Source organism: Syzygium oleosum, unplaced genomic scaffold (assembly GCF_021117445.2).
Source record: "Syzygium oleosum isolate NSW1041296 unplaced genomic scaffold, Sole_v2.1 Sole_v2.15, whole genome shotgun sequence".
Taxonomy (NCBI): Eukaryota; Viridiplantae; Streptophyta; class Magnoliopsida; order Myrtales; family Myrtaceae; genus Syzygium; species Syzygium oleosum.
The window spans coordinates 2125709-2142856 of NW_026607499.1; the positions used below are offsets into that span (position 1 = coordinate 2125709).

Genomic DNA, 17148 nt, shown 5'->3' on the forward strand with positions numbered 1-17148 from the left:
CAATATTCAAATTGCCCTCCGGCAAACTCGATTTATGCTGTTACTCACCACGAATGCTGTGATCGGCAACTCGTTACTTGCCTCGATGTTGTTACTCTCTATGACCTACGTATCTTGTACCATGTGTTGAAAAATTTACTTCCCACCGAAGCTGCTAATTCAAATGATATGGCGTGCACATATAATCACAGAAAAGAAAAGAATTAGAAGAAGCCGTTCTTCTGCTCTAATGTTAGATACTTATGGTTAGCGGCGAAATCAGACCGGCCATGCAGGTATGATATTGGTTAGCCAAGTTCGATTCAGCGCATGCTCGCGAGGGCGTGTTTAGGCAAACTTGAGTAAGCCAATTCTCGCCGAGCAGCGACCGACTTTGCGAGGCGAAACTGAGCTTAGGAACGGTCATATCGAGTCGGGCTTAGCTTTCCAAAAGATGCTCAGTAGAGGATGATATTCGAATTGCACTTGGTTCATGAATGTGCTACTTTCATTTTACTTCTCAACCATTTATTTCTCACACCCAAGCATATACAGGAGAATGCCCTCATGATCTGCAGTATCCTCCCGGACCACCGAAGCTGAAACCGTAACCCCATGGATCCGGCTTGAGTTTCTCATCCAGCACACCATAACATCCGGGCGTGTCCACGACCTCGGCTATCCTTCCGCCGGGAGGCAGACTCTCTCTCTTGGCATTCACCCATCGGACATTCCTGAGGTAAGCTGCCTTCCGGGTATCCGCATCCGGCATCTGACCGTTGCCCATGGGCGGGCAGTACCCGGCCGTGCCTTCTTTGGCGACCCCTCCCCACGCCGCGTGCAGCGAGCCTTTGCGAAAGTTCACGAACAGCTCCTTCGGCCAGTAGCCCACGCTGATCGGCGGGTCATGAACGCGGAGCCACCAGTTCCCAGTCAGTTCCTGCGACGACATGGACAGCGACAACAATGGAGGCTCTATCATAAGTATCACGTTCAGGTTCTCATTTGCCGAATGATTATTGATTTCACGTAGAAAAGAAACTGAAGTAACCTGCGAGACTTCGATTCTGATTTCATATATGGGTCCGCCATATCGAGAAACTGGGGTTATCGGATGACTGGGAGTTAATGCTCTATTTACCTCTGCATAATGTGTTGAAGCAACCATCGCGGAAACCATCTCCCTGTTACCAATAGCGCTCTAGTTTCAAAAGAAATCAGGATAATGCAAGCTACATATAATAAAAAATAAGAAAAAAAATTTATTAAATTTTTATTTTTTTTTAAAAATAAATTTGGTGTGCAAATTTATTGAAGTTTGTGCAGATTTAAGATGGAATACTGTCCAATCTGAAAATGATCGAGTAACACCGTCGCCATTCAGCCCCGGATCGACCTAATACAACGACACATAAATCGTCACTAAAGATACCGACCGTAAAGTCGCTATACTTGGAAAGTAGCTACCGATACCATTTAAAATGAAATGCCTGGAAAAAAAGAATTTAATTGCGTTAAAAAGAAAAAAAAAAGAGAATGTTTTTCAAATTCAAATCATACTTACAAATGAATTTTAAATAGCTGTTGTAGAATGAAAATAAGATTAAAATTTACATTAAGAGCATGGAAGGTTTATGGAACCACATAGCAAGTAATTTGAACGAGTAATTACGATTTTTTTCGATTATACAACCAACAAAAGTGTTGTCATAACCCATCCATGGGTTAGCTCTGAGTTAGGCGTCTTGGGATTGTGTGGTTAAGCGACCTGGTCCAGTGTTCGATTCCCAACGAGCACTTGTAATTTAAGTGGGGGCCATGGCGGTGGGTTCCGTGCTAGTCTCCCCCGAGGAATAGTCGAGGTGCGCGCAAGTGGCTGACACCTCGGTTACCAAAAAAAAAAAAAGTGTTGTCATACATTCCGGACACCTCGGTTACCAAAAAAAAAAAAAAAGTGTTGTCATACATTTTAATAGCACGTAAGGGCATTCATGGAACTTTCGAAAAAATGAGGTTAAAATCCTCCTCTAAATCAGATGTATGTACAGTAACATATGCTTACCCGCCAACCGGCTGCAATGATGCTAATATGATCAGGAGGTCCAGTCTGAATCCATATATTATGATCCAGAGCTGTGCTTAGATTGTAAACAGAGATATGTCCGCTAGCACCATACTTTTTGACAGAAGTGAGATCGTGGCTCAAGAACGCTTGCTGCAAAATACACATATCGGATGGAGCACATATGTTATTCTAAGGAGAGAGAGAGAGAGTACATGTTGCCCGGAAAGAGGTGCATTTTCAATTTCGACCATATTCGCAGAAGGCATTTTAGGAAGGGACCTTATCCTTATCAAATCTTCGTTTTTTGATTCGTTGAGTGGGAACTGTTCCAATCGGGCAAGGTTTTCTTGATCCAAATTGCACATACTAGGTAGTAGAGGAAGTTTTGGAGAAGTTGATAAGAGGCAGATTGGGTTTTCTCTATTAAACAAAAGACACACCAAAAGAAAGAGAGTACGTAATTAGCACATATAATAAAAAATTTTACTTATCCGCATTGTCAACAACCCATCCCGCAAGTAAATTACGAATGAAATGTGGAATAATGTTAACCTGAACTTTGTGATTCTTAAGTAAAGGATGATCGAGCGCCGGTTGTTTGTCAATATCGACACAATCAATAATATCTCCTTCCTCGGTCTCCCAAAAAAAAAAACATACTAATATTATTACCGAGAAATGGTTTAGAAAGATGAAACGGTTTCACCGGGTTTCTATCTCATTACCGCGAATGTTTCAACCGGTGGCTTGTTTAGAAGCTTGAGTTGCTCTTCCAATTCGATGTGATCATCTTCGGATACAGATCGAAAGCAAAACCAATGCAAACACTACTTAGTTTCAAAGCCACGGTGATACCAGGAAGTTGCCACAGCTTGTAAGGGAAGGCTAGAGTCTTTTATACAGAGCCTAGATCCCACGTGGAGGAGGTTCAAACTCAGAAAGTACCTTTTTCCATTTTGGGTTTCAAACTCAGCAAGTTCCTTTTTTCCATTTTGGGTCTGCTGTAATAAGAAGGTTTTGCTGTGTTACCATAAGATTACAACTGTACTCTCTGATTTATTACCAAATTAGACTCCTCATTAAACCATTATCTACTTTTCCTCTTTGGCCTGATTTTCTTTTGAAGGGTACACAAAGTAAGAGAGGAAAAACAAAACTATGATTCGAACACTTGTGCAAGAGTTGTTTTGGCCAACTCAACTGACAGATTGGGATTTATGGACCCTTGAAAAATCATTATAGACACATCCATCTTTTATTAGCTTCAAATGTGGCTCTGATCGTCTAGAGATTCTACTATTTCCTTGAGAAAAAAAGGTTTTTTTTTTGTCTCCATGCCAGTAGATTCCAAAAAGAGCTCATAAGCGTCAAAAAATAGATGATAAAAAAAAAACTATAGTCATCTAATTACACGGTAATTTGTTGATAATTTACTAATCATTTTAGAAATAACTAACTTTTCTTATCTTTTACCAAATTTGATTTGCCTTTCTTACAAAAGCCTTCAATTTACCGAATATTATATGACTTTATCAACTCTTATTTGAGTGAGTTACCAACTTTTACCAAATTATACTATCAACTAATTTTGGATTACCAACTCCCATTTGAGTTATTTGTTATGATTTACCAACTTTCATTTGTCATTACTTACAAGCGTCTCTTTTGTGAATTTACCAAGTTTTATTTGTGTGACTTACCAACTCTTCTCCCAATAGGTTATCAACTAGTTTTGGTTCATCACTCTAATTTGAGTTGTTTAGCAATGTTCATTTGTTTTTTTTTCTATTGAATTATCAACTTTTATTTGCCTTGCTTCCTAACCCGTTCAATTTATGAACTATTTTTAGAAATTGTTAACCTTAATTAGAGAGATCATCAGCTATGTTGGATTAAGTTACCAACTAGTTTTTGTCGGAAAACATCCCTATGGAATTTTGCTGATTCCAAAGCTGTGTTTAGTACTAATGTGTACTATGACAAGTGCAGATGGTGAAATCAGTTCATAAGTTATCGATGATTCTTTGTATCAGCAAAGACGAGAAACGAGGCTTTGATCATCAGGAGAACAAGTACCAATGTGAGTGGTATCTTATGTTAGCTTGGAAGGACCAGAGTCGAGTTAGTGTTCGTGGAAATCTTTGGGCATTGATAAAGGTGGAAGGATCATTGGTCTTGTCATCACGCTTCATTTCGTCAATACCATCACTGAAGATCGTTAACCATATCATTCACAATCTACACCCGGTGATGGTGAGCATCGGATTGTGATTGTGATGCATTGGCTTTGATGATGGTGAGATATATGTTGGAAGATGACCGTTGATGGCACAATAAATAGCCATTATAGGACTGGACTCCGTAGTTGAAAACCGGGAAGTATATCAAAAAAGCAACCGACAGGTTTCAACTTCAAAGAAAAGATAGTTACAGCAAAATCCATTTTAAGAAACCTGCGGCAATTAGATGAAGCAATTGCAAGAGCAATCCTAATGCTAGCTAAGGTCTCCAATGACTCTCAAAGAGGATTCTAGCAATCCCCAAATAAGGTTTCCTATTTTGGATCATGCTCTTGTTTATAAATACGAATAATTGGTTTACATTATGGAAGAAACCCATGTATATGTGATATTAGATATTGCTACTTATATATGAACTAAAAATAGATCTGATATGCTCTATACTACTCTGAATTATGAATTTAGATAGGGATTCCAATAGAAGTCTTTGCCTTTCGTGTGTGACGTGACTGTGAATTGAATGAATACAAAGATGAAATCAAGAAAAAGAGTGAAGAATTCAACTAATGGTTTGGAACAAAGACATGGAAGAACAAAAGTCGTATGGACTTCATATAAAGAGTATCGAAGAGGAGCTTCTACTTATGAATTACACCCTGAAGTAATAGAGAGTTGAAACCAATTAAATCTTATGGTAAGATTTGTATAGTTTCTTCGTGAGATTGAGAGATGTGAGGAATTGTGAGCCTAAACACTTTCTCAGTTATTTGGTGCAATTGGGGCCCTAGGAAACACTGAAAGTATTTGAGTGATTCAAGTGTGGTTGTAATCTCCGTTCTATCGTTTGATTTATAGTGGAATTCGTTATTGCTCTCTCCGTGGACGTACGTCATTATGACCGAACTACGAAAATCTGGTGTCAAATCAATTTTTTTATTTAGTCTATTTTATTGGTCAATCATTTGTTTCTGCAATAGTTTGAAGGTACTTTCATCAAGCCAAGTGTTCTTGGAGGTCTTTGGTTACTGATAAAGACAAAAGGACCATTGATCCTACAATCTCGCGTCATTTCCTTAGTATCGTCACTGAAGATCATCTATCAACTTACTCACAATCTACGCTTGCCAATGTTGAGTTTTAGGTTGTCTTGTTGAGGAGATAACACTGATAATGGTGAGATATGCTCCTGATGGTACATAAAAGAGCTGTTTCAAGCATTGGGTTCCGAAGGTGAAAAACTGGGAAAGATATTTGAAAAGTAGCTGACAGGTTTTTGCCCTCAAGCGATGGGATAGCTGCTGTAGCTCTATTTTAGGAAAGCTGGAGAAGTAAAGGGAAGCGATCGCAAAAGCATTCCTAGTTCTGGTATAGATCTCCAACGACTCTCAAACGACTAGTTGGCATCCTTGAAGATCTCCAACGTATAGATTGAAGAACTTCTATTAATATGGATTGGCAAAGCTTAATAGAGTTTAATCAGGAGCGCTACAGTAATTGTATGTTAACCTAGACATCCCCACTATCAATATCTCTCTGAAACGGTTGGTTATGTAATAACTATTAGTCAAGTGTACAAGTGTAAGTGCAGTAATTGTATTCTGATAGTGTGATAGAACTTGTGAATGGAACAACACTTGCCAGTTATAATTTGCATTATTGATTACTAGTGGAATCGAGTCGCTGTTATTCTATTAGCTGTAGAGTAGATATAGGCTTTGATATAAAGCTGAACCACTATAAACGTGCCATGTGATTTACCTTCAATATTCATTACCCCCATTTGTAGTGCACAATCATTGCACACATTGGTTCACATCTTTCACAATTTGCATTGCTGATTACTATTATTCCCGCGAAAGATTCTCAATATCCTCATATAACCTAGTCAACCCCATTCTAAGTTGTATTGTTAGCCCCAAGAAACATTCTTCTTGTTCAAGGTGAAATCAGATGAGGATGTCACGCAATTGTTCACAAAGTCTACGGAAATCATGAATGATCTTGCCAACCAAGGAAAGATCTTCACTGATGCTGAGAAAGTGAACAAGTTTCTTTGAGCTTTACCAAAGGAGTGGAGTCATGTGAAGACTTCAGTTCATGAAATAACGAGAATTCAACCAATCACAATGGATGAACTGATAGGAACTCAATGTCTTATGAAGCTAAACACTTTAATGAAAAATCCAACACTAAAGATATGAAAGTTAACCCACCGGTGGGTGGCTGAGATGGTTTGCGCTCTACTACCTCATCGCCGAGGGAACGAGTTCAAATCTTCCAGTCGCTAGCGTCTTAAGTGGGGAGCCCTGGTGGTGGGTTCCTGGGCTAGCTCCCCTCCAGGTTAGTCGGTGGTCGTTGTTGGGCCTGTCGGGCCCGCGGTGGCCGTGAGCACCCGTAAGGTTGTGCTAGGCCGGATCCTGGGTACCAAAAAAAAAAAAATTGCCTTCAAAGCTAATTGTGATGATGCAGGTGATCCTTCAACATCTGAAGATGAAGATGAAGATGATGATGATGATGAGGATATGACACAGCTAACCAAAAGATTTAAAACCCTTATGAGAAAATAAAAAAACTTCCAAGGGAAAAGGCAAACAAGATTTTCAGACGAGAAAAGACATTTCAAAGTAAAATACGACTTCAAAGGAAAGGAAGTGGTGTGCTACAAATGTCGAAAACCTGGACATATCAAGCTAGATTGTCCTCTCCAGAAAAAGAGAAAAGGGAAGATAGAGAAAAAGTGACACTAAATGTGAAACGAGCAATGAAAATAGTGACCAAGCCAACCTATGTCTCATGACCGAATCACATGATGAAGAAATTGAGGTAGAAACTCTTGAACTCACTTATGAAGAAATGCAAGAATTTTTTTAAGAGGTTTTTGGGGAACATGGAAAAGCTTCATAGAAAATCTCTTATTTGCAAAGGGAAGTTTCAAAATTCACTAGTCAAAACCTTTTTCAAAGAGGAGCTTGGAAATTTGCAGAAGGAGATGGTCACTCTCAAAAGTGAGCACCAACTTTCTCAAAATGGAAGTATCTCTCTCGAGAAAGAGATTCCCAAAATCACCACAAAGTTTTCTCTCAGTTCAAAACAACCCATTTTTTCCATTTAGATTCCTTATTACAACAAATCCAGTTTAGGATTTGGGAAAAATGAAGAAGAAAGAAACCCCTTTCCCTGCGCAAAAGAGAGAATAAAGAAAGAGCCTCCTATTCATGCTTACAAAAATCATTTTATTAGAAATTTCTCTAGATCTGTTAGTGAATATTTTTTTTAACTATTCCAGTTGCAATGAAGATGGTCATTACAAATATTAATGTCCAATTGAGTAAGCTAAACCAAAAAGGGTCCATTAGAAATTCAAGCCTACTAAAAGTAAAGGACCCAAGTTTGTCTGGGTACCAAAGAAGTAATGGAATCTTTCTGTGTTGTAGGAAATAAAGTCAAGTAGCAAATGGTATTTCGACAGGGGATGCTCAAGACACATGACCGGTGACACCAACAAATTACTATTCTTGACCCAAATTGATGGTGGAACAGTTAACTTTGGAGGAAAATACAAGGGAAGGATAGTTGACAAAGGTAACATCAAGCTTGGAGAGCTAATAATTGAAGATGTAGCATTAGTCGAAGGATTAAGACATGATCTTATTAGTATTAGTTAACTTTGTGACAAAGGATACAAAATCAGCTTTACAGATGGTGAATGTAAAGATAAAGGCAAGGATCCACCATGGTCATTATCAAGAAAGAGGTATGGTAACATCTACTTACTCAATATCACCTGTGATACTACTTGTTGCTTGATATCTATCAAAGAGAAGCAAGAGCTTAGGAACAAGAAGCTAGATGAAATCAGTATGAAGCAGATTTTTAAATTAGCAACAAAGTACCTTGTATGTGGTCTTCCAAGAATAAGGTATGATGAGACTGGGTTGTGCTGCGCATGCTCGTTAAGCAAGTAAAGAGTACCTTCAAATCTATAAATATTATTTCCACTAACAGAGCTTTGCAGCTTCTTCATGTGGACCTATTCGGACATACAAGATATAAGTCTTGGAGGAGGCAGATCGTTGTGGATGACTACTCCAAATTCACCTGGGTAATGTTTCTTGCTCACAAAAATGAAGCATACAAATCTTTTGTGAAACTTGCATGGAAGATATAGAACGAGAAAGTATATAGTATTACAACCATCAGGACTAGCCATAGCGGTGAATTTGAGAACAAAAGTTTTTGCTGATTATTGTGAAGAAAATGAAATTGAGCACAATTTCACTCCACAACAAAACAGGGTTGTCGAAAGGAAAAACAGAAGTTTGCCGGAGATTGCAAAAACAATGATGATCGGAACGGCACTCCATCTTACCGAGTCTTTTGACGACCATTGTCGGAAAAAACACCCTATGAGTTATCTAAAAGAAGAAAACCAAGAATATTCTACTTTCAGATCTTTGTTTACAAATGCTACGTACTGAAGAATGCAAACAACGACGTTGAAAGTTTGAGCCAAGATCAAATGAAGGTATATTTCTGGGCCACTCTACTACTAGCAAAGCATATTGTGTTTTTAACAAAATATCGCTGGAAGTAAAATAGTCTATCAGTGTCAAGTTTGATGACAATATGATAAGTGTCCGAGGTAGCACTGAAGATGATGAGCCATCATCAATGCAATCAACAGTCCGAACCACAAGGACAAACCAAAGCTAAAATGCCTCAAGACTAGAAGGACAAGACAAATCATCCAAAAGAGCAAATCATTGGTGATTCTGGTGAAGGCATCAGAACCGGATCGTATTTCAAAGAGCTCATGAACTCTCTTGCTCTAATCTATGAGTCCTAAAGAAATTGACGAAGCAATCATCCATGAAAACTGGATCGCAGTTATGCAAGAAAAGCTTCATCAATTTGAAGCCAATGAAGTCTGGTAGCTGGATTCTAGAGCTAATAGAAACACAGTGATAGATACAAAATGAGTATTCTAAAACAAGATGGATGATAAAGGCAACGTCATAAACAAAGCAAGATTTGTCACAAAGGGACACTCTCAAGCAGAATATATTGATTATGACTAGACGTGTGCACCAGTAACAAATTTAGAAGCTATTCGCTCATTACTTGCCTACGCATGTTATTATGATTTCAAATTATATCAAGTGGATATCAAAAGTACATTGCCCACTTCACAATATCAAAAGACCAAAGCTTACTGCAAGTTTCAAAACCACATTCAGCAGACAGGCAACATAAGATACGTTTTATTCCGATTATGAAAAAAATACAGATGGGAAGCATTGCTTCAGAATGCTCTGGGCAATCTGATCTTAGTAGCCAGAAAATGAACATCACCAAATTGGTTTTGATCCTTGTAAGACGTCAGATTACAAAAATTAGTCTCCTCCAAAAGCACACAAACAAAGACGACTATACATGCAATGTGTAAAGTAGATGGTGATAAAATCTTTTGGAGGCCCAAAGCATCGGATGGCATGTGACTATTCCCATCGAATGCCGACAAAGTTCCAGCTTTATCACAGCTTCATGACTAAGTTTGTGCTTGAGGTGGCATCGTATGCATCATTTCTTTGCAAGATGCTTCTTTGGGATCTTGTCCAGAGGGGTGGTCTTGAGTAGGAAAAGCCTGGAAGCACGCTCCTGCATAGTACCTCCGTATTTCAATCCACGAGATTGAAGTTCGAGCTTTAACCTTTCCATGCCCAGAACCTGCAGGAACAGAGCAAAAATTTGTAGTTTGGCACGGGTGGTATCACAAGCATCAATAACATTTACCCATTTCCAACGGAACATCCTGCTACTTAGGATAATGCCTTTCTGGTAGCTAAAAAGTTGCATGTTTAAGAATGTCAATAATTGAAAAATAGTCTCCTTTAAAATAACTGAATTCACTATACGCTTGTTCCGAGTCATCTGAGTAAAAATTTAGAGTACAATACCTCCATTTCAGCAGCTAAATTGAATTCATCGAAATCAAATGCCTTGTCCTCTGAAACATTAGCTTCGACATTTTCAGCTTCTTCAACAACTGCTACTTTGTCCTCTGAAAACCCACCAGCCCCTGGAGGTGCTTGTACAGCTTCAGTTGTTACCTCATCTCCTGAATCTGGAGCACTTGGTGACTGACTCACCATTACTTCTAAATTCTCAGGTTCTACTTTATGGTGACTCTCGTTCACGAGGTCAACTGCTTCAGTCTCAGAAACTACGGCACATTCCAATGACATAACAGCACAACCCTCGGAAGAAACTGGGTTAACCAAAGCACCATTTTCATCAGGCACAACTCCACCAGAGCACCCGCTGGATTCTGGACACACTTGCATGCTGGTCTCTTTTTCTTCCTCAGAACCACTTCCATTAGAACTCGAAGTATATGCTTCTCCATCTTGTCTCCCACCAGTCACAGAGTCAGAGCTTCCATCCACTTCCCTAATCAAATTCAAATGCGTTGCACCATCTGAGATGGTGGACTTCTCATTTTCTTCATCCTCACTGGTATCGTCTCCCGAATCATCGCTGTCACTTTCTCCTACTTTTCTCTTCCCCATCCTGACAACATCAGACAAAATCATTGGCAAGAATTCAATAAATTATTTTAACTAACAGAAGCTACTGCAGATCTTAGTTTTCGAAGAGTAAATGTACACACGTGCTTATATACGAAAATGCACAGTATTGGCCCAGGTTGGCAAGAAACCACCTTCGCTGATCCACAAGTTCCGACGATCTAGTTAAGTTCTCTGCAATTTCTTTATTACATATGATACACACTCCTCTCCCCACCCTCATGCTTATAATCGATCAAATTCAGCAAGCAAAACAGTTGCGGGGAACATACCTAGGACACAGGTTGAGTCACGATACTAAAAACATACTAAAGATTATCATTACAATTTAAGCAATAAGTGAAAAAAAGAAAAGACAACTACAACTTTGCTAGCTTTTTGCTCTTCCTTATGTTATTCACATGATTAAAAAAGAAGGTTAAGCAAAATGAAAACTTGTGCCTCTACAGAATCTAGCCTGCATAGTTCCACTTATTTACATATGCAACTAACAATTTGTAAAATCCCGTGTATGATGATCTTGATATAGATTACATCTGTAACTACAGAATTCAAGTTCAATTAGCTATTTCCAAGTATTGTGCTCGAAATAATTTGGATAACTGTAGAACTAAAGTGAGGTATCGAGGCCTCAGTAATACAAAGAAACTAAAGCTTACAAGTACAGGAACTTATTGCATAAGGAAGCAGAGCAAATGGTCACGATCAAAGCGCCAGCAAAAGAAAATAGTACGAATTGGCGCGCACAAGAGGTTGCCGAAAAGGCCAATTTCGTAATATTTTCCCAGATGGATAGACATTGTTCCGCTAAATTCTCCAATTTCCTCCATCAAGCAAACCAGCGGTCATACCATAAACGAGATCAAAATGCTTCTATGATAACTAGAAAACCAATGTAAGCACTAGAAATCATCATCAAAACCACAAAAAAAGATTAGCTCGAACCTCCAATACTTACCAAATCTTCAACTTTTTTGCATCTGTGCCCGAACCAACCCCAGCTTTCCGCTTCGACGTCCTGTGCGACCCGATCGCATCCCTAACACACTCCTCAACCTGCGCCACGCATTTCGCCGACTGCTCCCTGTACTTCTCCACATACTTCTCCGCCTCCAAATCTCCGGCCCCCTTCTTCCCCTTCCCCTTCTTGGCGGCCTTCTTTATAAACTCCTCCGCCATCCTCTCCAGCTTCCGCTCCTCCTCCTCGGCCCTCCACTCCTCAAGCTTCTTCTCGGCGTTGACGTGGCGGAGCCGCCGGCCGCTCATGTCCCGGCACGCGTCGAAGTTGTTGGTCTTCTTCTGGCCCGCCTTGGTGGCGGCGCCGCGGAGGAGGGACCCGAACCCTCCCTTGCCGCCGGGGAGGCGGAGGGAGAGGTGGAGGGTGGGCCCGGGGGAGGAGACGACGGAGCGGTCGTCCAGCTGGCGGCCGGAGGCGATGAGGCGCTGGGAGGGGACGGGGATCCCGGAGGCCGCGAAGACGCGGCGCTTGATGGAGAGGGCGTCGACGTCGGGGGCGGCGAAGTTGAGGACGGAGGTCTTGCCGTCGATCAGCTTCACGAAGAACTGGAAGGGCCTCGCGGATTCCGTGGAGGCTTCCATGGTTGATCTGATCTCTCTCTCTCTCTCTCTCTCTCTCTCTGCGCGCACCTGCGTGTGGGAGAAAGGAGGACGGAGAAGAAAGGGGAGAAAATCGTAGATCGTGCCCTAATTTATGGACAGAACGTGGGGGGACAAATCGGGGCCCCGATAGCGAGTCGGATTCGGAGGAGAGTGGATCCGGCCCGGCCCACCCGGCCCGTGAATTCCATTTTATGTTATCGGGTTGCGATCCGGCTGTCTATCCAATCGGGGTTCTTTAGACCAGAAGTCACCCGCCACCCATATCGTACATGTCAAAATTAATTAATGCATAAAAATCACAAACATGCTTCACTTCTGAGTCAATGATCATTCACGTTGCTACGAGGGCAAAAACCACCGAAAACTCAAAACTGTATCCAATTATAACACGTTTACTTTATATTTTTTTCTTGTAACATAAAAAATCTCAAATTTATACACGTGCGACACATTTACCCTCATTCAAAGTTCGGTTAATGAGAACCGTTAAAAATCTACCTACATAGACGTAAGAAAGCAAACAGTGTTGGCATGGCACTCACGTTGCTTGAGCAAAATAAAAAAGACATTATTTTGACTGAAAAATCATCTAACGGCATCTAGACGGAGGATAAATGCGTCGTATAAATACAAGTTTAGGATTTTTTATATCACAAAAAAAAGTTTAGGATAAATATATCGCGATGAGTATAATTTGGGATTTTTTATGTTACAAAAGAACTTCAAGGTAAATGTGTCACAATGAGTATAGTTTGGCCTTTTTTGTGATTTTTCCCCTTATTATAAATACCAATCGCATATTTCTAATAAATTGAACCCAACACTGAGAAAATCAAACTGTCTCTCTTTAAAAACTCATTTTAGCATTATGAATTAGAATTCGTGGCATTTTTTAAAATAAAATGACATTTCTGTAAATAGGGATATAAAGATGGTTAGTGCTAAGTTGAAAAGCGATCTCTAAAGGTAAAACTCATGTTTGTATTTAGTATTTTCAAAAAATAAATGTATGTAAATGACCATCGGGTGAAAACGAGCCGTGTTTGAAATACTATTCTTGATTAATTTACTGTCCATCGTAGGATCAGGCCATCAAGTTTGATGCAAATATTGAATCCGAATTTATATTTTCATGAGATTTTGTCAAAAAGTACTATTTAATAAACCTGTCAAAATAGATCATAAACTCATTTATTAACCCATATTTGATAAATTAAATTGTTATATGGGTTAGTTATATTCAGTAATTGGGTCATAATAATATAGGTTTACAACTTACTTAGATCTAACCCACCTCAATGATTCTTTCTTCATTCTCTCTCGCTCTCACACAATCTCACACTCGCTCACTCCGTGTCCTCACCTAAGTTGGGATATGAATTTTTCTAAATTAGGTTAAATATAGAAGTGTTTTAGCAACATATGTCGGGGCGGGTTGGGTATGAGTCGGGTTGGTATGGGTTACAAGGTTCCTGCTGAATGGAAATGAGTTAAAATGGGTTAATTTGGCTCGGACCATTTTCGACCTGACTCATAGCCCACCCGACCTACCCGTTTGACAGATATACTATTCAGGTGCTTAATTATCAAGAAAGTTTATAACTTTTTTTTTCTATTATTTGTTTAAAATCGAGCCTTTTCTTAGCACATTGTGATGTGATTATTTAGTGTCCTCAAAGCATTAGTACATAAATCCTTTTCAAATTAATGATTAAGTGAGACAAATTCATGCTTCTCCATAATCATGCTATGGATTTTGTTTTAATTCCGAGTCTCAAACAAAAGTAGGAGGTCCCATGCAATTTATTTTGTTAATTTCGATAGTGCTCGCGAAATATTTAGAAAATATTAACTACTTTCTAAAAATAAAAGTTGGGGCCGAGGATCTGAATATGACTAGCCAAGCCTTGGGCGTGTCGGATTGCGATTGAAACAAGAAGTTGGGGCCAAATTGCAATTTCCAATAGTTGGGGGACCAATTTGCAAGTTTTGCAAAATTTGCCCAAGCCCGTAAATCGTCATTTTTACCCCTAATTAAGGTTGAAATTGAGCTTGGGCCAAGTTGAATTGATCAAATAAAGCCAAAAGAACCAAATTGAATCAAATTGGTCATTCTCGGGCAAGAAAATGGCAAACTTTGAGGGACTTTTTTGCAAAATCGAAAGGAGCAAATTGCAAAGTCTGGTTAGAGGCTTAAAGTGCCATACATGAACTTGCCAATTGATAAAAACTCAAAGCAAAATTGATGGATTAAAGCACTCAAACCAGCTGCCAAAACTCAGCCCATGAGTTGACCATAATTTGAAGCTGTTGAGCAACCAACTCCGCTGACCTCACCATATCCCTACTCCAGCCACCCGAGGTGCTGTATGAAAACAGATTCGGTTAATCCCGGAGGCTGGTTTTTGTTCCCAGAATCGAGTTTGGATCGAAGCCGTTTGGTAACGCAATTTCATTTTACTATTTTAAGGGACAAGTTTGCTTGGCCAAAGCGATTACGAAACCGAAAAATGAGAACAAAAAAAAAAGTTGGTTTTTCGATTTACCGGAACAAAAGTGAGAACCATTTTGAGAATTCATTTTCTTCAACACACATAGGTGAAAAAAAAAGCGAAAAATCAAAAATTTCAAAACCTTAATAGAATAGTTTTTAGAATGCGTGATGTTACCAACTTTCAATTGAAATTTAAATTTTTGAGGTACTTAGAAATAAATAAAAATAAATAATTTCAAAATTTCACTTGAAATGGCTTAGAAAACCTACATGGCCACCCACTTTGAGCAAAGTTTAATTTTTTTAGTTGCCAAAAAAAAATAAAAAATTCTAAAAAATTTAAAAGCTTCACAAAATATCTTAGAATCACCTGTGGCCACCCAATTTAAGCGAAATTTTATTTTTTAGGTGCGAAAAAATAAAAAAAAAAAAAAAGCAAAAAATCGAAAATTTCAAAAGCTTGTGAGAATGGCGTCCAGAATATTGTAGTAATCCACTTTGAGTGAAATTTAGAAATTTTTAGGTGCCGAAAAAAATAAAAAAAATAAAAAATTTCAAAACTTTCTGAGAATAGACTTAAAATACGTAGTATGGCGGCTTTGGAGTGAAATTTAAATTTTTATACTGCTCAAAAAAAATAAAAATAAGCAAAAGTAAAATTTCAAAACTTTACGGAATGGCTTAAAATACACCTTGTGCCACCCACTTTGAAGCGAAATTTTATTTTTTAGGTGCCGAAAAAAAAAAAAAAAAAAAAACTCAAAAATTTCAAAGAAACATGAAAATGAACTAGAATACAGTAGTGAAATAGAGCTTTACAACGAAATTTAAATTTTTGAGGTGTCAGAAAAAAATAAAAAAAAAATAAAAAAAAAAAACTTTACATAATTGCTTAGAATACTGTGGCCACCCACTTTGAGTGAAATTTAATTTTTTTAGGTGTCGAGAAAAAAAAATAAAAATAAGCAAAAAGAAAAATTTTCAAAAAGCTTATGAGTGGAGAACCCAGAATACGTGTGGCCATCCACTTTGAGTGAAATTTAATTTTATCTTTAGGAACAAAAATAATAAAAAAATAAAAATACATTTGGCCATCTAAAAAAAAAATTAAATTTTACTCAAAGTGGGTTAATTTGGCTAGATATGTGTAAGTAAATTACGTGAAGTTTTGAAATTTTTTGATTTTTATGTTTTTTTCACCTAAAAATTTAGAATTTGTCACTCGAAAGTGGATGGCCACATGTATTAAAGTCTGTGCAATGAAGGCACAAAAATTTTTGATTTTGCTTTCACCTACTAAAAATTAAAAATTTCACTCGAAAGTGGAGTGGCCACGGGTGATTTAAGCCGTGCAGCCAAAGTTTTGAAATTTTGAGTTTTTGAATTTTGGGCACAGCTTAAAAATTTAAATTTAGAAACCAAGTGGATGGCGCGTGTCATCTAAGCTGATACTGTGAAATTTTGAAATTTTTTAGAACCCTGATTTGTTTTGGGCACCTAAAAAATTTAAATTTCTTTAAAAGTGGGTGGCCGGCGGGTATTACGGCTGATTACAGTGCAGTTGAAATTTTGAATTCTTGATTTTTTTGAAAAAAATTCAACAAATTTCTTATTTTCCCGAAATCTAAATTTTTTTTATTTTCGACATTTTGATGATTTTTACTGGAATTTTTCAATTTTTTGATTTTCTTGAATTTTTTAAAGATTTTTTATGAATTTTTCGGATTTTTATTATTTTTATTCCATTTCAAAAAATGGATTTTGTTCCTGGAAATAAATTTTGTTGTTTATCAAACGGGTTTTTATTTCGAGGAAATAGAGAATTTTGTCTTGTTATCGAAACGGGTTTTACGATTACTAGAAATAAAAATTTTTTGTCAATTTATCAAATGGGTTTTTTTCTCGAAGCTGAGCATCCGGGAACCCGAGAGAAATAGAAAATATATTTTGGTTCGAGGAACTCATTCAGAACTGGAATGGATTATAAATTCATTCTTGCCAGAAACATCTTCTACGGCTTAGGCGGAAGACCATCACTCAAGTGTGCAAACCAATAGAAAATGGCCATGGATAAGTTGAGGAAAGAGCGCGGAAATCTCAACAAATCAGCCAGCTTAGTAGCGGCACAAGTTTGAAAATCTATTAATGTTTTATTTATTTCGC

The 17148-nt window shown here is 38.3% G+C and overlaps 2 protein-coding genes across 2 annotated transcripts; both read right to left on the reverse strand.

Moving 5' to 3' along the window:
- Window positions 1–544: 544 nt before the first annotated feature.
- On the reverse strand, window positions 545–2209 carry LOC115678213 (uncharacterized). The gene is made up of 3 exons (XM_030601556.2): window positions 2042–2209; window positions 1322–1375; window positions 545–1180 (listed from the first exon to the last, which is right to left on the reverse strand). Exons 1-3 carry the CDS (start codon window positions 2207–2209, stop codon window positions 545–547), a joined length of 858 nt encoding a protein of 285 aa, XP_030457416.2.
- A 7314-nt stretch (window positions 2210–9523) lies between these two features.
- Window positions 9524–12522, reverse strand: LOC115678042 (uncharacterized). The gene is made up of 3 exons (XM_030601336.2): window positions 11830–12522; window positions 10242–10854; window positions 9524–10011 (listed from the first exon to the last, which is right to left on the reverse strand). Exons 1-3 carry the CDS (start codon window positions 12468–12470, stop codon window positions 9865–9867), a joined length of 1401 nt encoding a protein of 466 aa, XP_030457196.2. The 5' UTR covers window positions 12471–12522; the 3' UTR covers window positions 9524–9864.
- Window positions 12523–17148: the final 4626 nt, after the last annotated feature.